This window comes from Bubalus kerabau, chromosome 10 (assembly GCF_029407905.1).
Source record: "Bubalus kerabau isolate K-KA32 ecotype Philippines breed swamp buffalo chromosome 10, PCC_UOA_SB_1v2, whole genome shotgun sequence".
In the NCBI taxonomy this organism is placed as follows: Eukaryota; Metazoa; Chordata; class Mammalia; order Artiodactyla; family Bovidae; genus Bubalus; species Bubalus kerabau.
The window spans coordinates 15,757,574-15,784,431 of record NC_073633.1 but is presented as its reverse complement, the minus strand read 5'-3'; the positions used below and the strand labels follow the sequence as shown (position 1 = coordinate 15,784,431).

Here is a 26,858-nt window from a genome sequence, read left to right as displayed (position 1 = left end):
CCCTAACGTTTGTATTGAGTTTTCCCGCATCTATTCCTAGTTTAAAATTCTTTTATGTTATTGCTGCTGCTAAGTCATTTGAGTCGTGTCCGACTCTTTGGGACCCCATAGACGGCAGCCCACCAGGCTCCCCCGTTCCTGGGATTCTCCAGGCAAGAACACTGGAGTGGGTTGCCATTTCCTTCTCTAGTGCATGTAAGTGAAAAGTGAAAGTGAAGTCGTTCAGTCGTGTCTGACCCTAAGCGACCCCATGGACTGCATCCTTCCAGGCTCCTCCATCCATGGGATTTTCCAGGCAAGAATACTGGAGTGGGGTGCTATTGCCTTCTCCGCTTTATGGTATTGGAGACTACTAAATTAGAAATTTTCTGAAGACAAAATGCGCTCTAGTAGTCTCAAGAAAGAAATGTTAAATTGCTACTTTTAAGAGATCATTCAGTTTATGGCAGGTATTCATTCTATTGAATGTCTTCTTTTGTGGTTGGTTCACTTTTTTTGATTTGGGGGATCATTGCTTGTGATGATAATCCTTGAGAATTTCATGTTTTAAGAGATTCAAATAGAAAAAAAAAGAATTTAGGTTAAAAATGATTTTATATTTTTTCTTTTATATGGAATAATGTGAATGAAGAGTATGCTTTTATATCCTTGAAATGATTCAGTAATTTCAACACTAGGCAACCTTAGAAATAATGTAGAGCTTTCCCACTTTTAAGATGAAGAAATTGTAGCTTACTAAGAATAAATGGTATTCCTAGTGCACCTTGGTCTCCTCGTTCTCAATTCATTGTCCTTTTAAATACACCTCAATTCTTCCCTGTTCTTGTCTTAATAGTTCTAGTTTAAAATGTTTACAGACTTTGCATCTAATCTCTTATTGAATAATAATATATCTTATCCTTGCAAAGATTGTAAATTTCTTAGTGAGGAATACAGCTTACTTCTTTCCTGCTTGCTGCTTTTCTTGTGTTGGAGAGAAGTAATACTTAACCCTAGTACATAATGATATTCATATCATCCACTGAAAGCCAGTTCGTTCCTTATTCTGTAGCATTGGATGTTTGTTATCTCTCAGTTACAAGTGACAGAAACCAGAGGAGCTTAAGCAACAAAGAAAAGTAACAAAATCCAGAAAGTTTGGAGTTCAAACTGGTCTCAGAGACTTGACTAGATGGTATTAAAATGCAGCAGTACTGCCCCTGCCTTTCATTAATGCCTGTCTCTATTTACTGTCAAGATCTGTTCTTTTTCTTGGGCTTCTCCACAGGTATCAAGTTTGACCATCAGTTGCTTGAGGATCAGACCCTTAGAGCATTCACATTAAGTGGGGAAAGGCCCTTTTCTCTAAGCTTTAGTGTTCAAAATCTAGTGGATTGGCTTATCCTTGGGATCAGTCAGGAGAGCCAGGAAGGGGTGAATATAGTGAGGGATCCAGTCTAGGTCACATACTTCCTGGGCTGAGGGGACTGAAGTTTATCATTGGTAGCCCTCCCACCAAGATAATAGGAGCATTTCACAGAAGATGGAAGATGCTTTCTGGCCAGAGAGAACTGTAAATAATCATAAATAGGGCATCTAGTTAATTATACATGGTAAAGTGACTAATTGGAGAAGGCAATGGCACCCCACTCCAGTACTCTTGCCTGGAGAATCCCATGGACAGAGGAGCCTGGTAGGCTACAGTCCATGGTGTCGCTAAGAGTCAGACACAACTGAGCGACTTCACTTTCACTTTTCACATTTCATGCATTGGAGAAGGAAAAGTGACTAATAAAACAATGTTAATTTTTTAATTTCCAGTGAAATATGTAAAGTGGCAGATATTCTTACACAATTATGGTGACCAGCCAGCATAATTTTTTCCACATAGGAAGCACTCTCAATCACATTCCAGTCTTGCTTAAGTAAAAAAGAAATTCAAGTACAGTAATTTCAGTGAAGACTGTTAATGATTGATGTAATCAGGATATGATAACTTTATGATCCTGTCACCTCTATAAAAATATTACCTCCAAGTTTCTTGAAATACTGGATAGAGCACTCTTCCCAGAATGGTTGCTAGCAAAAATTTAGATCAGCTTGCAAAAAGAGCGTCATTGTTTAAAATTGCTGTAATTTCCTGTTGTTTTGAGGATGAAGTTCAAACCCTAATGTCATCAGCATGGTCCTGTGTGAACTGGCATCATCTGCCTCTCTTAATCATGTTATGAGCAACTCTGCCCCTTGCTCCATTTGGGCCCTATCTATAGTCACCTTCTCTCCGTTTCTGAAATGCTTCTATGTTTTTCCCCCTACCTTAGGAGCTTTAAGCTACAATTTTCCCCTGCCATGACTGCCAGCACATTCTCCTTGCCCTCTCCTGATTATTTATTTTTGGGCTAGATCCCACTTGAGGCATCATTTCTTCTGAGAAGCTTTCCCTGATTTTTCCAGTTCCTCGTGTCCACTCTCCCATCTCCAGATGAGTTCGATCCCCGGGTTTCTAAGCTTCTGTAGCACTTGCTGGACTTCCCCAGTGGCTCAGCTGTAAAGAATCTGCCTGCACTGTAGGGTACTCAGGTTTGATTACTGGATTGGGAGGATTTCCTGGAGGAAGAAATGGCAACCTACTGCAGTATTCTTACCTGCGAAATCCCATGGACAGAGGAGCCTGGTAGGCTAGAGGAGTCCATGGGGTCATGGAATTGGGAACCACTGAGCGACTAAACAACAAGAGTAGGATCACTCAAGGAACTTGTAAAAAATAACCAAGCCTGGACTCCTTTTCTGAGTTAATTGGTTTAAGATGGAACTAGATAATTCCAGTGGCAGGTTTAGAAATAACTGATTTGGAAGCATCTTACTTAAATACTTCTTTGTTTTTCCATATCCTCCCAACCCTCTCATTTTTAAAGTAAAAATTGCTTTTGGTCCTTTGGTTTAAGCAGAGCTTGAGCTAGGCCAGAAGGAAAGAGCTTACTCTGAAGAGGACCTGTTTTGGGGGCAGGGAGCGGTGAGAGAAACTATAATACTATTTCTGTTTTGTGAAGTGTCCCAGCTCAGGTATAGTATTCTGATTTTTTTTTCCTTAACTTCCCCAACCTGTTGTTTAAACAGTCCTCTTGGTATTTGTAAACATTATGTTTCAACCAGCCTAAGTTGGTACATTTATTTGTTTATTGGTCTTTGAACATTTTTATAGCATTTTTTCTGTCCCCCAAGTGTGATTTTATAGGTCATGTAATTGCATTTGCTTGAGAAGTAAGAAGAGAGCCTGAAAGATGTTTTAATATGTGGTATCTTCTAGCTCATATTGATTGAAGGATTTTCACTTGTGAATTCCCATCAGAAGCATGGTGTGTTTCACAATTAAGGATATTTTGGCTTAACTGGCTTGCTTTGGTTTGAGAAACATAGTTGGACTGCTTGGCTAATCAGCAGAGTTTGGGAAATTGATTCTACTAATTAATTATAGGAGTAACTCAAAATACATCTTATCAGTTATAATGAGAGTCTGCCTTATTAACACTACCATCTCTAAAGAGATGGATTTTTGAAACAATGTGGGCAGGCTGAGATTAAGATTGAATGTGATATACATGCAAGACTTGGTTATTAGATACATGTTCAGACAGATACATGTCTAGTAGAGCAAGACTGTGAGCATAAATGACTTTCAAAGTCCTGATCTAAAGGCAGAGTTGGTAGACAAGACAAGTTTAAGATTTGTTCTGTAGGTAGTAATCAGGCTAGATAAACAAAGAAGGTAAACTTCTGAAATGCTCCAAATGAAATTTTCTATGAGAAAAGACATTCTAGGTTTCAAAGGAACCATGCCTGTTACAACAAGTCATGTAACAAGTGCATAAGAGTAATTTTTATCTGTCTAGTGAATAGGAGTAATTTTTCATTCTCTTCTATACAGCTTGCTTCTTTCTCCTTTATTATCTCTTCTGTAAATACAGCATATATGTTCTATCGAATACAACCTTATGAGAAGCTCAAAATTTATTTGAAGCCTCTTGTTTCACTTAAAAATTCATGTAAATTTTGAATTCTATTCATATGTTCATGTTTGTTTTAACATGAATGTTCTAAGTTAGTGGTCAGTGAAAATATTTTTTCCTCGGGGTGGGGGGTGGGGTTGGGGGGTGGAATTTATGATAAAATCGACACCAGAAAGAAGCACATGTTTATCCTGTGGCTTTAAGTGCCATCAGGTATATTGCTTTATATTCCCTAGAATATATGTACACCACTTCTCTATATATGGTCCTCTGTTTTTCTTCTTTTGTCACACATAATGTAGAAATATCAGTTTTGGTAAATTCAGACGTACACATTTCTTTAATCACATCCTTTCTCACAACTCTGACAAGTTTTTTCAGGAATATAAGGCTGCTAGAGAATCTTTAAAAAAAAAAAAAAAAAACGATCCATAGAGTCTAGTGCCATGAATCTCCTCAATGCATATTCTATGTAGGCACTGTGCTCAATGGTTAAGGGTTCTGTGACTAAAATGACAAGAGTATTTGACTTGTTTAAAATTTTTTCAATATAAGAAGGTTATAATATATTGGTAAGTTATAAAAGCAGATAAACATTCCATTTGTACAGTTTGATTACATTTGCCCCTCTACTGGCTTGTAAATTATATACTTTTTTCTATTCTATTAATCTCTATAAGCTAATCATATTATATAGTCTATATTTATTAAAATATAACTATATGTTTGCTTATAGTTCCTTCTTACATTGAGAGACTATAGTGTAGTGATGAATAGAATGGACTCTATAGAGTCAGACTACTTGAACTTGAAGTCAGGTTATGTAGGCTCTCAGTGCCTAAAGTAGAAATGTAAAATAGAGACAGCAGTACTTTTTCTTCAAAAAAACATACTTTAGATGTTCTTTTAATAAGAGTCTGCTGGTAGTAGACTCTCTTTTGTTTGTATGGAATTGTCTTTTATTTCACTCGTGTTCTTGAAAGATGATTTTCTCAATATATATCCTAGACTAACAGTTACTTATTTCACCATTTTGAATGTATTACTCTTCTGGCGTTTCATTCTTGTAGTTGAGAAATCAGTCAGTTGAATTGTCTTTTCTTTATATGTAATCTGTCATCTTTGTCTGAATTCTCTCTCCTTTTGATAGAGATTATAAAATTTACATAGAGTATAATGCAGATATTATGTACAATCAGTGAGTTTTGTTAAATATATACACCAGTGTTTACTGCTTCTATCAAGATATAGGCCATTTCTCCCAACATAGGAAGTTATCTCATGTTTCTAAGCAACCCCTACCACACCCCACATTAGGCAAGGAATATTATGATTTCTGTAACCATAGTGTACTTTTGTCAGTTCTTGAACTTCATATAAATGGAATCATGCGAAAGAAACTGTTTTGTTTATGACTTTTTTCACTGATCATAGTATCTGTGAAGTTCATCTCTGTTGTGTTTATGAGTTGTTGATTCTTTTTTATTGCTGAGTACTGTTGCATTGTATGAGTATACTATGTATAGATGTTTGGGTTATTTGGGGTTATGATGAATAAAGCTACTTTGAATATTCTTGTACAAGTCTTTTTGGTGGACATATGTTTTCATTTCTCTTTAGCAAATCTTTGTTAAAAATTGCTCAATTAATAGAGTAGGTGTATTATTAGCATTTCATTTTATACTCGCATCAGCAGTGTTTGAGAGTCCCACTGGCTCCACATCAACACTGACTTATATAGTACTGTCACTTTTTAACATTAGTCATTAGTGGGTATGTAGTGGTTTTAATTTGAATTTCCTTAATGACTGACTAATGATGTTGAGCATGTTTTCATGTGATATTGGCCTTTTAATTATCTTCCATGAGATGTCTCTTCACTTATTTTCCCATTTTAAAAATTAGGTTTACACTTTATTGTTGGTATTTTGTATTTTGGAAACAAGTCTTTTGTTGAATATATGTACTACAAATATTTTCTTTCAGTCTATGGCTTCATCTTTTGTATTCTTAGCAGTATATTTCAGTTGATCAGAATTTTTTAATTTTCATTAAATCAAATTTACTAAATTGTTTTTCCTTTGTGCTTAGTACCTTTTGTGTCCTCTTTAAGACATTGTTCCTTTCCCAAGGTTGCAGATATTCTTCTATGTTTTCTTCTGGAAATTATATCATTTTTGCATTTATGTTTACACACAAACACATGTATACTTTTTTTTCATTCATTCAACAATTACTGAGTGCCCACTGCCTTCCCCAGGTGGCATTAGTGGTAAAGAACCTGCCTGCCAATGCAGGAAATGGAAGGTAGGTTTGATCCCTGGGTTGGGAAGATCCCTGAAAGAGGAAATGATGGCCCACTCCAGTGTTCTTGCCTGGAAAATTCCGTGGGCAGAGAATCCTGGCAGGCTACAGTCCATCGGGGCTGTTGAGAGTTGAACACAACACACAGGAGTCAAACATTGTTTGGGTCAAGTCTCATAGACCCACACAGAGCTGCATCTCTTTGATTGATTCACTGTGTGCCGAGCACTGTCATCAAGTAGATTACAGCAGTGAAGACACATGAGACATTTGTGTGTGTCTGTGTGTATGCACATGTGTGCATGTGTGGTCAGGATCAAAATTTATTTTATTTCCCAGACATTTATTCAGTTATTTCCAGCATCACTTGTTGAAAGACTTCTTTCTCCATTGAATTACATTGGCGTCTTTTCAGGAAAATTAATTGGCTGCATATATGTAGGTCTTCTGGCCTCTATTCATATTTTCCATTCTTCTATTTGCTTTTAGTCTGGAAAAAAAAAAATCTTCTTTCTGTGTTTGCTGTGCTGAGCAGTTTCCTCTTTTCCTGTTTACCTGTGCATTTCTTTCCCTTATGGGCTGCCTATTTCTAAGGTACCTTTAACTAGTTTTGGGAAATTCTTATTAATATTGTGTGTGATATTTTCCCTTTATTTTTTCACATCTCCTTCTAGAACTTAGATTGTATGGATGTTAGACCTTTTACTTCTATCTTACCTGTCTGTTAACTGCTCATATTTTCCAACTCTGGCTTTAGGTCATTTCACTTGTTTTGTTTTCTAATTCACAAATTCTCTCTTTAACAGTATCCTTTCTTCTGTTTAGCCTATCTGATGACTTTTCATTTCAGTTGTACATTTTCAGTTCTACATATTCCTTTTGGGTCTTTAAAAAATTGATTTCTTAATATTTGATTATACTTAAGGGTACTTTTTTTTTTTTTTTGCATTCCAGTCCCCTATAATGAGAAGGACATCTTTTTTGGGTGTTAGTTCTAAAAGGTCTTGTAGGTCTTCATAGAACCGATCAACTTCAGCTTCTTCAGCGTTACTGGTTGGGGCATAGGCTTGGATCACCGTGATATTGAATGGTTTGCCTTGGAAACGAACAGAGATCATTCTATTGTTTTTGAGATTGCATCCAAGTACTGCATTTCAGACTCTTTTGTTGACCATGATGGCTACTCCATTTCTTCTAAGGGATTTCTGCCCACAGTAGTAGATATAATGGTCATCTGAGTTAAATGCACCCATTCCAGTCCATTTTAGTTCGCTGATTCCTAGAATGTCAATGTTCACTCTTGCCATCTCCTGTTTGACCAATTTGCCTTGATTCATGGACCTAACATTCCAGGTTTCTATGCAGTATTGCTCTTTACAGCATCTTCAAGGCTGTGTATTGTCACCCTGCTTATTTAACTTCTATGCAGAGTACATCATGAGAAACGCTGGGGTGGAAGAAGCACAAGCTGGAATCAAGATTGCTGGGAGAAATATCAATAACCTCATATATGCAGGTGACACCACCCTTATGGCAAAAAGTGAAGAGGAGCTAAAAAGCCTCTTGATGAAAGAGGAGAGTGAAAAAGTTGGCTTAAAGCTCAACATTCAGAAAATGAAGATCATGGCATCTGGCCCCATCACTTCATGGCAAATAGATGGGGAAACAGTGTCAGACTTTATTTTTCTGGGCTCCCAAATCACTGCAGATGGTGATTGCAGCCAGGAAATTAAAAGATACTTACTCCTTGGAAGGAAAGTTACGACCAACCTAGATAGCATATTGAAAAGCAGAGATTTTTTTTTTGCCAACAAAGGTCCGTCTAGTCAAGGCTATGGTTTTTCCTGTGATCATGTATGGATGTGAGAATTGGACTGTGAAGAAAGCTGAGCACCGAAGAATTGATGCTTTTGAACTGTGGTGTTGGAGAAGACTCTGGAGAGTCCTTGGACTGCAAGGAGATCCAACCAGTCCATTCTGAAGGAGATCAGCCCTGGGATTTCTTTGGAGGGAATGATGCTAAAGCTGAAACTCCAGTACTTTGGCCACCTCATGCGAAGAGTTGACTCATTGGAAAAGACTCTGATGCTGGGAGGGATTGGGGGCAGGAGGAGAAGGGGACGACAGAGGATGAGATGGCTGGATGGCGTCACTGACTCGATGGATGTGAATCTCAGTGAACTCCGGGAGTTGGTGATGGACAGGGAGGCCTGGTGTGCTGTGATTCATGGGGTCACAAAGAGTCGGACACGACTGAGGACTGAACTGAACTGAACTGAAGGGTACTCTTATAGTAAATGTTTTATCATATCCACAAAGACAGCAATATTTTTTATTGTTGTAATTAATATCTGAAGTTTTTGTGGATGTGATTCAGTTGTATGGCTTCTGATACTGGCTCATTTCCTCCTTTTTTTTTTTAATGAATTTTTAAATTGTGAGTTCTTAGAACTTAACTTTGAATTATTTCTGATTTAGGTTTAGGGTATGTTCCTCCAGAGAGAAAATGCATTTACTTCTCCCAGGACACTACACAGGACCACTTGACATTAAATTTTCACTTGGTCTCACGAGTCAGACTGGTTAAGACCCTATCCCACTACTACCACCACCACCTACTCAGGCCCAAAGATAGGAGAGGCAGGGGTACTCATTTTTATGGGGATGAAGTAAGCTTCTACTCCCTCCAGTGTGTCTTCACGGAAGGTATTACCCTTTGGGAACCCAGTGTTTTGGTCATGATCTCGCTTTCCACTTTGAGCAGGTCCTAGGCTTTCTCTCAAGTGCAGTGCCATTTAAAGCCAAACCATGGTGAGAATGTGGAACAACTAAAACTCCCATCCATTGCTGGTGGGAGCATAAATTGCTTTTGGAAAACTTTTGACACTGTCTGGTAAAGCCAAATATAGGCCTACTCTGATTGTCATTTAATTGCCACATATATTCAAGAGAAATAAATGCATATGTCCATCAAAGGGCATATAAAAGAGTTTTCACAGCACCTTTATTCATAATTGCCAAAACCTGAAAGCTACTTAAATCTCCATGAACAGGAGAATGAGTCAGTTGTGACTGCACAGCAATAAAAAGGCATAAACTACTGACATACACAACAGCATAGATGAATCTTATAGACATTAGGTTGAGATAAACCAGACCTAAAATAGTACTGCTATATGATTCTTTCCTGGTGGTTCATTAGTAAATAATTCTCCTGCCAGTGCAGGAGATGAGGGTTTGATCTCTCGGTTGGGAAGATCTAGAGAAGGGACTGGCAACCCACTCCAGTATTCTGGCCTTGGGAATCCCATGGACAGAGGAGCCGAGTGGGCTCTGGTCCATGGGGTCATAAAAGAGTTGAATACGACTTAGTGACTAAACAACAAATGATTCCACTTACATGAAGTTCTAGGACAGACAAAACTAAAATCTGTAGTGATAAAGGTCAGTCTGAAGACAGGAGATACTGACTGAGAAGAGGAAAGAGGGAACTTTCTGGGATGATGGAAATCTCCATCTGAGTTGTGATTTTGTGGGTAGGTATATTTGTAAAGAAAGGCAATGCCAAAGAATGCTCAAACTACCACACAATTGCATTCATCTCACATGCTAGTAAAGTAATGCTCAAAATTCTCCAAGCCAGGCTTCAGCAATACGTGAACCGTGAACTTCCTGATGTTCAAGCTGGTTTTAGAAAAGGCAGAGGAACCAGAGATCAAATTGCCAACATCTGCTGGATCATGGGAAAAGCAAAAGAGTTCCAGAAAAACATCTATTTCTGCTTTATTGACTATGCCAAAGCCTTTGTGTGGATCACAATAAACTGTGGAAAATTCTTCAAGAGATGGGAATACCAGACCACCTGATCTGCCTCTTGAGAAATTTGTATGCGGGTCAGGAAGCAACAGTTAGAACTGGACATGGAACAACAGACTGGTTCCAAATAGGAAAAGGAGTACGTCAAGGCTGTATATTGTCACCCTGTTTATTTAACTTATGTGCAGAGTACATCATGAGAAATGCTGGACTGGAAGAAGCACAAGCTGGAATCAAGATTGCCGGGAGAAATATCAATAACCTCAGATATGCAGATGACACCACCCTTATGGCAGAAAGTGAAGAGGAACTCAAAAGCCTCTTGATGAAAGTGAAAGTGGAGAGTGAAAAAGTTGGCTTAAAGCTCAACATTCAGAAAACGAAGATCATGGCATCCAGTCCCACCATTTCATGGGAAATAGATGGGGAAACAGTGGAAACAGTGTCAGACTTTATTTTTCTGGGCTCCAAAATCACTACAGATGGTGACTGCAGCCATGAAATTAAAAGACGCTTACTCCTTGGAAGGAAAGTTATGACCAACCTAGATAGCATATTCAAAAGCAAAGACATTACTTTGCCAACAAAGGTCCGTCTAGTCAAGGCTATGGTTTTTCCTGTGGTCATGTATGGATATGAGAGTTGGACTGTGAAGAATTCTGAGCGCCAAAGAATTGATGCTTTTGAACTGTGGTGTTGGAGAAGACTCTTGAGAGTCCCTTGGACTGCAAGGAGATCCAACCAGTCCATTCTGAAGGAGATCAGCCCTGGGATTTCTTTGGAAGGAATGATGCTAAAGCTGAAACTCCAGTACTTTGGCCACCTCATGCGAAGAGTTGACTCATTGGAAAAGACCCTGATGCTGAGAGGGATTGGGGGCAGGAGGAGAAGGGGACGACAGAGAATGAGATGGCTGGATGGCATCACTGACTCGATGGACGTGAGTCTGGGTGAACTCCGGGAGTTGGTGATGGACAGGAAGGCCTGGCGTGCTGCGATTCATGGGGTCGCAAAGAGTTGGACACGACTGAGCGACTGATCTGATCTGATATTTGTAAAAATTATTTGAGCTCTACATTCAGATTTGGTTGTTTTAGCACTTCATTCTTACATCCATTTTAAGAGCCGACTCACGGGAAAAGACCCTGATGCTGGGAAAAATTGAAGGCAAAAGGAGAAGGGTGTGGCAGAGGATAAGATGGTTAGATAGCATCATCAACTCAGAGAACAGGATTTTGAGAAAATTGTGGGAGGTAATGATAGTGAAAGTTGCTCAGTCATGTCCAACTCGTTGTCACCTCGTGGACTATACAGTTCATGGAATTCTCCAGAATATTGGCGATTTGCCTGCAATGTGGGAAATCTGGGTTCAGTCCCTGGGTTGGGAAGATCCTCTGGAGAAGGGAAAGGCTACCCACTCCAGTATTCTGGCCTAGAGAATTCCATGGACTGTACAGTCTATGGGGTTGCAAAGAGTCAGACTCCACTGAGTGACTTTCACTTTCACTTTTTGGGAGATAGTGGAGGACAGAGAAGCCTGGCCTGCTGCAGTCCATAGGGTCACCAATAGTTGGACATGAGTTAGGCACTGAACAACAGTGCTGGCCTCATAAAATGAGTTTGAAAGTGTTCCCAGTTTTTTTGTTTTTTGGAAAAGTTTGTAAAGGATTGATATTAATTTTTCTTTGAACATTTGGTTGAATTTACCAGTGAAGTTGTCTGGTTCTGGACTTGTTTGTTGGGATGATGTTGATCAGTAATTCAGTCTCCTCATTGTTTCTTCAAATCTTATTATTGAGTTTTAAGAGTTCTTTTTATGTTCTATATAGATACAGTTTATATATCAAATACATTCCTTACAAGTATTTTCTCCAGTTCATGGCTCCAGTTTCAATTTTTAACTATGAATGCTTCTTATAAAGAACAGATATTTGTATCATGATGGAAGTCCAGTTTATTGAATTTTTTCTTTTATGTATTGTGATTTTGGTGTCATATTTAAGAAGTATTCGCCTAACCCAGTCACAAAAATATTCTCATATGTTTTCTTCTAAAAGTTGTTACTTTGGGTTCACATCTAAGCCTACAACATTTTTGTTAAGTGGAAGATATGAATAAAAATTTGTTTTTTATTAAAAAAAAAAAAGAACAGAAACATAAGACTGAAAAGACTAGCAGATTTTCTCAGGATGCTGTGTTTCAGTGTTTACTGCCCTTGCTGGGTTTGTGCTTTCTTATGTTTGTGAGTGTGTGTCTGTCTGGGGACTTTCCTTACTTCTTAGTTCATCTGTGCATTTAAAGGTACTTTTGAATTAAAGTTAACATGCCTCAGATTGGCTATCATTGGCTATGATACTGCCACTGTGCAAAGCTAAAGATACTTTGGAAGATATATTTTAACAGTCATTTTGTAGATGGTTTCTCAGGGTTTATAGACCAATTTTACATTGTTGAGACCAATTTTCAAGATTTGAAACAAAAAATGTATTTTGTTTCTCTCTATTAAAAAAAAAAAAAAAAAAGGAATGCTGATGGTCATTGTAGGAGTATATATTCTCTCTTTCCATTACAGAAGTATAGCATTTCTACCTTCTGTGTTAAAAATACTTGTCTGACTTGGGGAATCTGGATGGAGGGTAAAGGGAATTCTTTGTACTATTTTTTTAACTTTTCTGTAATTCTAAAATTTTCTAAAGAAATTTAAAAAACCTTTTTGCAGTTTTAACTTTAGAAACCTAATTACTATTTTTAATTCTGAGTTTTAAACCACTAAGCTAGAAACTTTTAGAATGTAGTCCATTTACAAATGAAGACTACCTGTAGTGTATTTGATTTCTCATTTCAATTTACTGTAATTGCTTTTTTCTTCTTCTAACTTTTAAAATATTTTCCGTTTTTGCCATTTTGCTTTGGCATTTTTCATGGAGAAGGAAATGGCAACCTACTCTTGCTGCAAAATCCGATGGACGATGGACGGAGGAACATGGTAGGCTACAGTCCATGGGGTCGCAGAGTCTCACACAACTAAGCGACTTCCCTTTCTAGCTATTTTATTTTGGCCTGCATTCCAAGAATGAACTCTGTACTGACGTAAAGTGTATCTTTAAAGGGACTTGAACTAGACAGAATCAAGCCCAAGTAAGATATGGGAAAGGCTATTTGATAAGCATCTAGCAGTTTAGATCAGGCATGGCAGATAAATACCTATCACATTCTGTTCTTTTTTCATCCGTTGCAGATGTTGCTTAATGATCACAGCACTCTTTTCTTCCTTGAATTTTTCTCCACATAGGGTTTAATTAATAGCTGTCTGAAAGTGAAAGTTGCTCAGTCGTGTCCAACTCTGCAACCCCATGGAGTATACAGTCCATGGAATTCTCCAGGCCAGAATACTGGAGTGGATAGCTTTTCCCTTCTCCAGGGGATCTTCCCTACCCCAGCATCGAACCCAGGTCTCCTGCATTGCAGGCGGATTGTTTACCAGCTAAGCCACAAGGGAAACCATGAATACTGGAGTCGGTAGCCTATCCCTTCTCCAGTGGATCTTCCCGACCCAGAAATTGAACCAGGGTCTTCTGCTTTGCAGGCAGATTCTTTACCAACTGAGCTATCAGGGAAGCCGATAAAGTGAAAGTCGCTCAGTTGTGTCCAACTTGGCAACCCCATGGACTATACAGTCCATGGAATTCTTCAGGCCCAAATAGTGGAGTGGGTAGCCTTTCCCTTCTCCAGGGGATCTTCCCAACTCAGGGATCAAACCAAGGTCTCCTGCGTTGTAGGCAGATTCTTTACCAGCTGAGCCACAAGGGAAGCCCAGTAGCTATCTACTGTCAGTTGATTAGAGGTGGCAAAATGACAAGGTGTCTGTTTTACATCTCTGATTTAGAGTATCATTTTTGCGAGAAACATCTGGAGTACCTATACTTTCAATTACTGAACTATTCAGTCTGTTATAAAGTAACATAATCATAATTTTGGAAGCCTGACTACTTAAGAGTCACCTTAATCGTTGTTTCTTGTCACTTAAATCTTCACATATTTATGAAGCTAGTTGATCTGCTGTGTTTATAGAATATTCGCCAAGTATAATGTATTTTTAAAAAATCCGTACACTTGTATATCACATCTTTGACCTTTAATTGGGTGACATTTTTCATAATGTTATTTACTTTTCTTATGTTTTCCTTCCATTTTTAAGGAGTGGACCTACCCTATGAGACGAGAGATGCAGGTATGACAACCTCCTTGTTTATTCCAGCCAACCTGTATTACTGTTACTATCATTATTAAATAATTTAACCTAATTTCACAAAGGATTTGAGTCCCATTGACTCATAATCTGTAGGTTCATCACTGAGTATTTTAAATATTAACATATTAAAAGTTAATTGTGGCTCTTAAAAAGATGGGAGATGAAATTTCTTAGAATCATTGAAATAGTTATATATGTATGTGTTTAATGAGTCACTTTGGTTTTCTTAATCTGAAAAATTGGGCACAGTATTTGTATTATTTCTGAAAGCAGTTTGCTTTCTGTGTTTGTGTGGTTTAGATAAACTCTGGAGAGTAGACTGTAAAGCAGATCACCATTTTGACTTAATTGTTCACATTTGTGTCTGATTTCCAGTCAACTTCAGTTAATTTAGTGAAATTCTCCAGAAGATTGAGTCGAATACTCACACTCTGTGGAGGAGGAAATGGCAACCCACTCTAGTATTCTTGCCTGGAGAATCCCATGAACAAGGGAGCCTGGAAGGTTACAGTCCATGGGGTCGCAAAGTGTCAGACACGACTTAGCAATTATAAAGATACAGAAAACAAACTAGTGGTTACCAAAGGAGAGAGAAAAGTGTGCTGGGACAAATTAGGTGTATGGGATTAAGAGATTAAAAACACCTATGTATAAAATAGCAACAAGTTTTTATTGTATCAGATAAAGAATTCTAGCTATTACTGTATAATAACATTTAATGGAGTATAATCTGCAAAAGTACTGAATCACTATGCTATACACCTGAAACTAGTATAATATTGTAAATCTACTATACTGAAGTTAAAAATTTTTTAATTTTAAATAAAGAATAAGCAGGTGAATTTTCCACAGGGAATTGATAAAGACTATTTTCTGGATGGTACAAACCAACATTTAATAAAGGGAATTTATGGAAAAAAAATACAGTATGGAATGAATGAATTAGTGATAGCTTGACATTGTACAGGAGGCAGTGATCAAGACCATCCCCAAGAAAAAGAAATAGAAAAAGGCAAAATGGTTGTCTGAGGAGGTCTTACAAATAGCTGAGAAAAGAAGAGAAGCTAAAGGCAAAGGAGAAAAGGAAAGATATACCCATTTGAATGCAGAGTTCCAAAGAATAGCAAGGAGAGATAAGAAAGCCTTCCTCAGTGATCAGTGTAAAGAAATAGAGGGAAACAATAGAATGGGAAAGACTAAGGTCTCTTCAAGAAAATAAGAGATACCAAGGGAATATTTCATGCAAAGATGGGCAAAGTTGGGCACAATTACCGGTGTCCAGCCCCGGTTGGGTCCAGGGATTCCCTCGGGAGGACGGCGTTGGCGATTAAAAGGATAGATAAAAGGAGAAAGATCAGAGGCTCAGTATAACTGGTTTACGTGGAAAGCCAATAAAACTTGTGACACCAGGCTTGCACTGACCACAGAGGCCATAGGCGCCCTCTCGAATAGCGGAAGGTGCCCCACCTTAGGCACCTTCTGGAGTGGGTCTTAGAAGCCCGGGCAAATAAGTGGTCTCAAGAGGGCCCCCACGCTCCCAATTATTTGTCCTGAAGGAAGAACAGAGAAGAAAAAGAAAAGGAAGCAAGAAAGAACGACATGGGGAGACCAAGCTTTGAGCAAGGCCCGTAGCTTTATTTTCAAAGGGAGCTTATATACCTTAAGTTGTGCATAGAGGAAGGATAATAGGGGGTGTAAAATCATGCAAAGTCAGCAGTCTTTGATCCTTATCGAGACCAGGCTTTCTTTTCTGCAGACTTATCGTATACAAATGGTTTAGGTGATTTACATCATCTTCTGGCCAGAAGGCCTGTTAACATTTTATGACTCTGATAAAGGTTTGTCAACCATAAGACTTATTTTCTCTAAGAGTAATTATTTTAAAGTTTGGCGCTATCCTCCGAAGGTGTTAGATAAAGTTGCATTCCTATAGGGCAGAGGTGCAGTGGGTTTACAACAAGGAAAGAATTTATTACCTTAAGGGTCTAAAGTTGTTAGCACCAAGGCCACTACTTATTTTTTTCTATATGCAAACTATATTAATTAATACACTTTTAAGGATACAGTACAGGGGATGTTGGAACTTGGTAGCAAGCATTGGCTCAACAATGAAATCTTCTACTAGTTCTATTCTAACAATTTCTAACTCTCCGAGAGGCTCTATACTATTTGAATATCTTAAGCTTCCCATGCCTCTTGGGAGGCTGTAAACAATCATATGCGTAGCTGTATGAGTCCAGATAAACCTGTCAAGCAAGTTAGAGAGCTATCTGAGGGGTTTGAATTGAAACACTCCTATTATGCCCAGGAGGCTAATTAGCTAGAGCTCTAAGTTGATTTCCTTCAAAGAAAGGTGGTTGGGGATAGCCCCCCCGTTAATGTCAGAGGAGTTGGTGAAAGTCGTAAAATAGTAAAACAGACAGATTCTGGTTTTGGGGTAGACGCTCAGGCAGATCCAGGGGGGCCCTCAAGCCCTGACCCACCTTGCCCGTCAGGGCTCTCCTGCATGACCTTGTCATGGATAGGAACTCCCGTGCTGGCTCCCGGCACACAATAAAGGACAGAAATGGTATGGAACTAACAGAAGTAGAAAATATTAAGAAGAGGTGGCAAGAATACATAGAACTATACAAAAAAGATCTTCATGACCCAGATAACCATGATGGTGTGATCACTCAACCTAGAGTCAGACATCCTGAAGTCCAAAGTCAAGTGGGTCTTAGGAAGTATCACTATGAACAAAGCTAGTGGAGGTGATGGAATTCCAGCTGAGCTATTTCAAATCCTAAAAGATGATGCTGTGAAAGTGCTGCAGTGAATATGCCAGCACATTTGGAAAACTTAGCAGTGGCCATAGGACTGAAAATGGTCAGTTTTCATTCCAATCCCAAAGAAAGGCAGTGCCACAGAATGTTCAAACTACTGCACAATTGCACTCATCTCACACGCTAGCAAAGTAATGCTCAAAATTCACCAAGCCAGGCTTCAACAGTATGTGAACCGTGAACTTCCAGATATTCAAGCTGGATTTAGAAAAGGCAGAGGAACCAGAGATCAAATTGCCAACACCTGCTGGATCATCAAAAAAGCAAGAGAGTTCCAGAAAGACATTTACTTCTACTTTATTGACTACCCCAAAGCCTTTGACTGTGTGGATCACAACAAACAAAAATTATTAAAGAGATAAGTATGCCAGACCACCTTACCTGCTTCCTGAGAAATCTGTATGGCAGTCAGGAAGCAACAGTTAGAACTGGACATGGAACAACAGACTGGTTCCAAATCATGAAAGGAGTACGTCAAGGCTGTATATTGTCACCCTGCTTATTTTACTTATATGCAGAGTGCATCATGCGAAATGCCGGGCTGGAGGAAGCACAAGCTGGAATCAAGATTGCTAGGAGAAATATCAATAACCTCAGATATGCAAATGACACCACCCTTATGGCAGAAAGCAAAGAAGAACTAAAGAGCCTCTTGATGAAAGTGAGAGTGAAAAAGTTGGCTTAAAGCTCAACATTCAGAAAACTAAGATCATGGCATCTGGTCCCATCACTTCATGGCAAGTATGTGGGCAAGTAGTGAGAGACTTTATTTTGGGTGGCTCCAAAATCACTGCAGATGTTGACTGCCACTATGAAATTAAAAGACGCTTGCTCCTTGGAAGAAAAGCTATGACCAACTTAGACAGCATATTAAAAAGCAGAGACATTACTTTGCCAACAAAGGTCCGTCTAGTCAAAGCTATGGTTTTTCCAGTAGTCATGTATGGATATGAGAGTTGGACTATAAAGCAAGCTGAGTGCCAAAGAATTGATGTTTTTGAACTGTGGTGTTGGAGAATACTCTTGAGAGTCCCTTGGATTGCAAGGAGATCCAACCAGTCCATCCTGAAGGAAAACAGTCCTAAATATTCATTGGAAGGACTGATGCTGAAGCTGAAACTCCAGTCCTTTGGCGTCCTTCTGTGAAGAAGTGACTCATTGGAAAAGACACTGATATTGGGAAAGATCGAAGGTGGGAGGATAAGGGGACAACAGAGGATGAGATGGTTGGATGGCTTTACTGACTTGATGGACCTGAGTTTGAATAAGCTCCAGGACTTGGTGATAGACAAGGAAGCCTGGCATGCTGCAGTCCATGGGTCGCAAAGAGTTCGGCTACAACTGAGCAGCTGAACTGAACCTACATAGCGAAACTTTTTGTTTCATTTTTCATCTCTGCCACTCCCAAGGTCAAGGAGTATCTCTCCTCAGGAATTCCTTGACCTCTAAAAAACCTGTTTCTCTTAGTGAAAATTCACTTGTTAAAAATATTTGATTACCAATGAGGTATTTTATTTGATGCTATGGGGAATGCAAATATGAGTAAAATTTAGTTTCTGCATACAAGAAGCTATTAAATCAAATCTATACACAAATAATTCTGATATCCCATAGAATTGAAGTATAAAATTGTATTAGTATATAGGGTATGATATATCCCTACTGAAGAGTTTCTATATTGAAATCTCATAGAATAAATTTTAATTCACGATTCAGATGTTATTTATTTAAATTGCTGAATCTTGTGCTACTTTTCATTTGCTTGACTAAGATTTTGTGTAATTCCAAAAGGATGATATTTTTTAATACCGGTTTTATTTCTAGACTGTAGCAGAGAATAGAAGTAAAATTAGAGGTATTTTAGTAATCGAAAAGACAACAATACTAATTATACTAAAAGACAAAAGTACTGATTCTCAGACTGCTTATAAAAAAGCACTATGGAAGTTCAAATACCTGACTTTTCAGAATTAATTTAAATTTTAAATGTGTCATCCTGTTATATAAAGCACATCTGCATTTCTCTTCCCAGTCATTTGCTCAGTGTTGCTAGAAAATTCTCCCTAAATAATAAACTTTTTAGCAAATTATTATAACAGCTATGAAAATACTTACATGGTACATGTTTTGTATAGATTTAAATTGCTGGTGGTAAATAGCTCAATATTTTTTTCTAGGAAATTCTGCCTGGTTTGTTTTTAGGCCCATATTCTTCTGCCATGAAAAGCAAGGTAAGAACTTTTAAGTTAGATTCATCAATAGACCTTATTAACCAACTTTTTCGGGTAAGTTTTTTTAGTAGAAAGAGTTTTGTTTGAGGAATTGTCCACTGATATTGCATATTAGCAGTAATTGTGACTCTGGAGTACCTACTTCTTTTCAAATTTTAATGGACCAGTGATTCTCAAGTGTTTAACCACAAATCACAAGTGAGGTTTTGTATTTTTATTTTCCTCATGAAATCCATGTGTTTAAAATACTTGCCCAAAATTGACCTTTAATAATTTATTTACCTTCCAAGATAACTGGAATTGCTAATCTGGATATTGGACATCTGCAATTGCTAATCATAGTTTCTGAGAAATATGAGATGTAATTAAATCCCCAAATAAGATTATTTTACATATTAGTTAAAGGGTAAAATAGAATGTGCGTGATGAGCATGTACAAATACATTCATAGAACCCACATATTTTAATTGAAATGACTCAAATTTTATTTCTGTTTTTCCAAACTATGGAGATCTAGAACCTCCAGGTTGTAAAGTATTGTATTATATATCTAGGTGTCCTGTATATTTACACTGAAATGTATTTCTTCAGTTACACAATTGAAAGGGTAGATCTCATTCAGATATATGTATTAATAGCAGTGTTACCAATTCCTAGAGGATTCAGCCCTATGAATTATGGCAATGCTAATTCGCTTTGAATTATAATGTAAAACATTATATTACAGATGTTTTCCCTAATACCCTGCCTATTTAGAAGTTGGTTTGATACCTGCATAGGTTTTTTTAAAAACTTTAGAGTTAAAAACTTTTTTGAAATAATTTGATAATATTTATGAACTTTAGGTGATGGGGCGTTTTGTTTTTTAAAGTTAATGTCGTTCATTTTGAAACTGGAAAGCTTTTTGACTGTTGAGGCATATCTAAGAATAATAGTAGTAATTTGATGGCCTGCAACTCAGTTGAGAAGGTGGGATGTTGATAAAAATATATATCTAAATAAGTACTTAGAAAAGGATATGGTAGATAACTATAGACTTAATTGTGATCTACTTTGTAAAAACAAAGTTATTGCCCAAATAATGTAATATTCACAAATACTGGGGTTCAAAATGATTTTAGACTATTTGCTTTTGGTATTCTCACTGTGCTTTATAAATATACATATTATACTCTTTGTCATATTAGTTTGTAAGTATTTGTTTACAGATACATTGTCTCAAAACCTCTTCCCTCCTAACTTCACCGTGGTCTCATTAGATTGAAGAAAAGCTTCTATGGCAAAATTTGATTATTTCCCACCATAAATCATTATAGTTCAGCCCATATTTCTTTTCATATCATCTTAAACAGTAATAGCGGAAGAATAATAGAAATAAAAAATTCTTAAGGAATAAGCTCCTAATAAACTCATTTAGTTTGGCCTATCTTTTATTACATTCAAATACAGTTTTAATAAAAGGGACATATTTAGGGTCTTTGTAGATAGTGAACTGTTTCTTTTTATAAAATTTTTTCTGTTTGCAGGTGTGAGATAAGGTTATAGTTTGCTTTGTATAAATAAAAGTCTGTTGAAAACAAACAAAAAATTTTACATGCTATTATATTTGGGTTCCGTCTTAAGGTTTGTTTTTACTTAGTAATCTAATGTGCCTTCCAAGTTTGTTCAAACAAACAGGTTTTATCCCTGATTATATATGTCTTTTTGTAGTTTCTCATATTAATAGAGTAGGTATGAAAAGTTCACATATCATAGATCAGTGATAGACAAGTGAATGAATATTGAATTCACTTTAGAGGTTCTATAAATGTGAATATGAAACATTGATTTATTATTAATCCTACCAAATTCTTAACCTCCTTTCCCCTGTCTCAGGATGTACTCAGGAAATACAAAGATAACTGAACTGTAATCTATGCCAGACATAGGAAATTTTGCTGCAAAAATTAACATTTAGAAACCACACTTTCTTGGCTTAGGCTGCTATAATAAAATACCATCGAGTGGATGGTCTCAGCCACAGACATTTATTTCTCACAGTTCTGGAGGCTGGGAAGTTTGAGATGAGGGCACCATCATGGTTAAGTTTTGGTGAGGGCCCTCTTCATGGTTTGCTGCCTTCTTGAGGTAGTCTCACATGGCAGAGGGATGAAGCTCTGATCCCTCTTCCTCTTGTAAGAGCACTAATTCCAGCATGGGTACTCCACCTCATAGCCTCATTTATATCTAATTACCTCCCAAAGGCCCCACAAACTAATATCATTACCTTGGAGGTTAGGGCTTCAACATAGGAATTTTAGAGAGACACAAGCATTTGATCTGTAACAAGTAGAAATTATTCTTGAACTTTTTTATGCATTATTAGTATTGCTGTTCTATTAATACAGAAAGGGAATTAAATATATAGGATTATAAACTGAAAATAGAAAACACAGGCTTATTAATAATTCTGATTCATCATGATTTGTTCATTCATTTCTTGAACATGTAATTATTGAACAACAACTGTGTTCCAGGCACTGCTTTACACATAGTTAGCATGAATCAGTGAACAAAGTCACTGATGGCATATATATTCTAACTATTTAAATAACATGTTGTCCGTAAATTTCACTGAAACCTATAGTCACTTACAAATAAAAACTTAACAGTTTTTAGAGTTATCATGTTAAATTGCTTTAAATATAGAGCCACAAAGCACCACAGAATACTTTGGAGTCACCAGTTTTAACTTTAGGAGAATTTTTAAAACCTAGAAGTTAGTTTTTGTGAATTGTATAAATTAATTCTGGCTTAAAATAGAAAAAGTGCACTGGGAGATGCAGAGAGCAGTCTAGAGATTTGAGCTCCAGCACTGCTATTAACTAGGTCAGAAATGTTGAATAACGGTTTATGTTAGAGTAGTTCTCTCTAATAAATAAGAATTGTAGCCAATATATATAACTGCCATTTACTAAAAAAACTTGCTATGTGTCCCAGCCACTATGCCAAAGATTATCTTATAGAATTCTCACAACTATTCAGTGAATAGGTAGTGTTTTCCTAGGTTTCACGTGAGAAAATTGAGCCACAGTGCTCAGGTCATTAGCAGAGCTGGAATCTAGAGCTTGGACTCCATAGCTCATGACTCGGTACGTAGCCCATACCTTTAACCACTATATAGTATTAAAAATAAATAATAAAGAGTATATAAATATAAATTATAAATAAATATAAAGTATGTTATACATAATACAAAGGTCAAAGGGTTAATATATATAATTAAGGTAGAGTATTGTTTCCCAAATAAATTATCTTTAAGGTCATATCAAACTCTAAAATTATAGATTTAAAATAATTCTATAAGCCTTTTGAGAACATGTAGTGTGTTTATCTTGAATCATTGAAATATTTTGCTGATGACTTTAAGCATGTTGTTATGAAATTAGCTTTGATTTCCTGTATTTAAAGCTCAGATGTGGCTATATTAACTATAAAGTTGAGTCCTATGTATTTTCAGATCTTAATTACAGTAAGGTGATGTTTTGTATTTCAAACTATTTCTCTTTTTTTTAATAGCTACCTATACTACAGAAACATGGAATAACTCATATAATATGTATACGACAAAATATTGAAGCAAACTTTATTAAACCCAACTTTCAACAATTATTTAGGTAAGAATTGTTGATATATAAAAATGTTATGGGTATCAAACATGTAATGTTTTTATTTTAAATTGATTTTATTATATTGGACTTCTGTATATATATGTTTTATAAAGATGGGTCATACAGTACATCATTTAAAGAATAAACTTCCCTTAAAATATTTTAAATAAGTAATTTATGCACATAATGTAGAATTTTAAATGTTCAAAAGAATGTATACTGAAAAGTAGTTTCCCTATTCCTGTCCTATAAATAGTCAATTCCCCTCACTACAAGTATCCATTGTTAACTTCTTTTTGAGTATCTTTCTGGAGTTATGTTACATATATATTCACAGATGAACTTAGGCTTTTAAAAAAAAAGTATGTATTTAGGAGATTGCTTCATATTATTACTTAGCTACATTCTTCTTTTTTTTTTTTTTTCCTTCATTGCATCTTCTGGCTGGTAGAACCTCAGTTCCCCGACCAACTGGGCCACATCAATGACAGCCTGTAATACTAACCACTAGCCCACCAGAGAATTCCTGTGTTATTCTTTTTAAGTAGACAGTAATCTATTGTATTACTCTACTAAAATCTATTCAAACTATCTCCTATTGTTAGACATTTAGATTGTTTCCAGACTTTTGCTAATGTAGTGACTATCCCTCTATGTCATTTAATTCATATGTAAATATATCAGTAGGATAAATTTGTAGTAGAATGACTGGATTAAAGAATGTGAGCATTTAAATTTTAATAGATGTTACAAATTGCCCTCCATTGAGTTGCATCAGTTTGCATTCCCAGTGCAAAGTGAATGACAGTGACTCCTTCCTTGGTATCTCTCTCAGACAGAATTATAAAATATTTTTAAATTTTTCCAATCTTGTTCATTTGCTAGTTCATGTCTGACTTTTTGCAATCCATGGACTGTAGCACACCAGGCTCCCCTGTCCTCCACTGTCTACTGGAGTTCACTCAAATTCATGTCCATTGAGTCAGTGGTGCTATCTTAACCATCTAATCCTCTGCTGCCCCCTTGTCCCTTTGCTTTCAATCTTTCCCAGCATCAGGGTCTTTTCCAGTAAGTCAGCTCTTCGCATCAAGTAGCCAAGGTATTGGAGCTACAGCTTCAGCATCAGTCCTTCCAATGAATATTCAGGATTGAGGTTTTTTAGGATTGACTGGTTTGATCTCCCTGCAGTCCAAGGGACTCGCAAGAGTCTTCTCCAACACCACAGTTCAAAAGCATCAATTCTTCGGCGCTCAGAATTCTTCACAGTCCAACTCTCACATCCATACATGACCACAGGAAAAACCATAGCCTTGACTAGATGAACCTTTGTTGGCAAAGTAATGTCTTTGCTTTTGAATATGCTATCTAGGTCGGTCATAACTTTCCTTCCAAGGAGTAAGCGTCTTTTAATTTCATGGCTGCAGTCACCATCTGCAGTGATTTTGGAGCCCAGAAAAATAAAGTCTGACACTGTTTCCACTGTTTCCCCATCTATGGCCCATGAAGTGATGGGACCGGATGCCATGATCTTCTTTTCTGAATGTTGAACTTTAAGGCAACTTTTTCACTCTCCTCTTTCACTTTCATCAAGAGGCTTTTGAGTTCCTCTTCACTTTCTGCCATAAGGATGGTGTCATCTGCATATCTGAGGTTGTTGATATTTCTCCCGGCAAACTTGATTCCAGCTTGTGTTTCTTCCACTCCAGCGTTTCTCATGATGTACTCTGCATAGAAGTTAAATAAACAGGGTGACAATATACAGCCTTGATGTACTCCTTTTCCTATTTGGAACCAGTCTGTTGTTCCATGTCCAGTTCTAACTGTTGCTTCCTGACCTGCATACAAATTTCTCAAGAGGCAGATCAGGTGGTCTGGTATTCCCATCTCTTGAAGAATTTTCCACAGTTTATTGTGATCCACACAGTCAAAGGCTTTGGCATAGTCAATAAAGCAGAAATAGATGTTTTTCTGGAACTCGCTTGCTTTTCCCATGATCCAGCGGATGTTGGCAGTTTGATCTCTGGTTCCTCTGCCTTTTCTAAAACCAGCTTGAACATCAGGAAGTTCACGGTTCACATATTGCTGAAGCCTGGCTTGGAGAATTTTGAGCATTACTTTACTAGCGTGTGAGATGAGTGCAATTGTGCAATTGTGAAATGAGCAGAATTGTATGGTAGTTTGAGCATTCTTTGGCATTACCCTTCTTTGAAATTGGAATGAAAACTGACCTTTTCCAGTCCTGTGACCACTGCTGAGTTTTCCAAATTTGCTGACATATTTAGTGCAGCACTTTAAAGCATCATCTTTTAGGGTTTTAAATAGCTCAGCTGGAATTCCATCACTTCTACTAGCTTTGGGCTTCCCAGGTGACACTGGCGGTAAAGAACCTGCCTCCCAAAGCAGGAGATATAAAAGACGCAGGTTTGATCCCTGGGTTGGGAAGATCCTCTGGAGAAAAGAATGGCAACCCACTCCAGTATTCTTGCCTGGAGAATTCCATGGATAGAGGAGCCTGGCAGGCTGCAGTCCATGGGGTCTCAGAGAGTTGAACATAATTGAGCAACTAACACACACTACTAGCTTTGTTCTTAGTAGTGCTTCCTTAGGCTCACTTTACTTCACACTCCAGGATATCCTGCTCTAGGTGAGTGACCACACCATTGTGGATATCCAGGATATTAAGACCTTATTTGTATAGTTATTCTGTGTATTCTTGCCACCTCTTCTTAATCTCTTCCGCTTTGGTTTGGTCCTTACAGTTCCTGTCCTTTATTGTGACCATTGTTGTGTGAAATGTTGCCTTGATATCTGTAGTTTTCTTGACGAGATCTCTAGTCCATTCTGTTGTTTCTTCTGTTTCTTTGCATTGTTCATTGAAGAAGACCTTCTTATCTCTCCTTGCTATTCTCTGAAATTCGGCATTCAGTTGGATATACCTTTCTTCCTTGCCTTTCACTTCTCTTCTTTCCTCAGCTATTTGTAAAGCCTCCTCAGACAACCACTTTTCCTTCTTGCATTTCGTTTTCTTTGAGATGTTTTTGGTTACTGCCTCTTGTACTATGTTATGAACCTCCATCCGTAGTTCTTCAGACACTCTGTCCACCAGATCTAATCCCTTGAATCTATTTGTCACCTCACTGTATAATCATAAGGGAATTGATTTAGGTCATAACTGCATGGCCTGATGGTTTTCCCCACTTTCTTCAATTTAAGCCTGAATTTTGCTATAAGGAGCTCATGATCGGAGCCACAGTCCATTCCAGGTCCTGTTTTGCTGACTGTATAGACCTTCTCCGTCTAAAGCTGCAAAGAACATAGTATGATTTTGGTGCTGACTATCTGGTGATGTCCATGTGTCGAGTCATCTCTTGGGTTTTTGGAAAAGGGTGCTTACTATGACCAGCGTGTTCTCTTGGCAAAACTCTTTTATCCTTTGCCATGCTTCATTTTGTACTCCAAGGCCAAACTTGCCTGTTATTCTGGGTATCTCTTGATTCCCTGCTTTTGTATTCCAGTCTCTTATGGTGAAAAGGACATCATTTTTTGGTGTTAGTTCTAGGAAGTGTTGCAGGTCTTTGTAGAACTGATTGTCTTCAGCTTATTCAATATCAGTTGGTTGAGGCATCGATTTGGATGACTGATGTTGAATGGCTTGCCTTGGGGACGAAGCAGGATCATTCTGTCATTTTTGAGGTTGTACCCAAGTACTGCAGTTTGAACTCTTTTTTTGGCTTTGAGGACTACTTCATTTCTTCTAAGGAATTCTTGCCCATAGTAGTTGATATAATGGTCAT

The 26,858-nt window shown here is 37.5% G+C and overlaps 1 protein-coding gene across 3 annotated transcripts in view; it reads left to right on the top strand.

Annotated features, from left to right (window-relative positions):
- The window catches only part of STYX (serine/threonine/tyrosine interacting protein), a 51,276-nt gene that overhangs the window by 1,043 nt on the left and 23,375 nt on the right, over positions 1-26,858 (top strand). For 2 of the 3 annotated variants that reach the window (XM_055536689.1, XM_055536687.1), the window contains exons 2-4: positions 14,305-14,337; positions 19,361-19,414; positions 22,973-23,070. In XM_055536689.1, coding sequence (XP_055392664.1) covers positions 14,305-14,337; positions 19,361-19,414; positions 22,973-23,070 — 185 coding nt within the window. The remainder of the gene's footprint in view (positions 1-14,304; positions 14,338-19,360; positions 19,415-22,972; positions 23,071-26,858) is intronic. The other variant, XM_055536688.1, reaches the window with a different exon arrangement.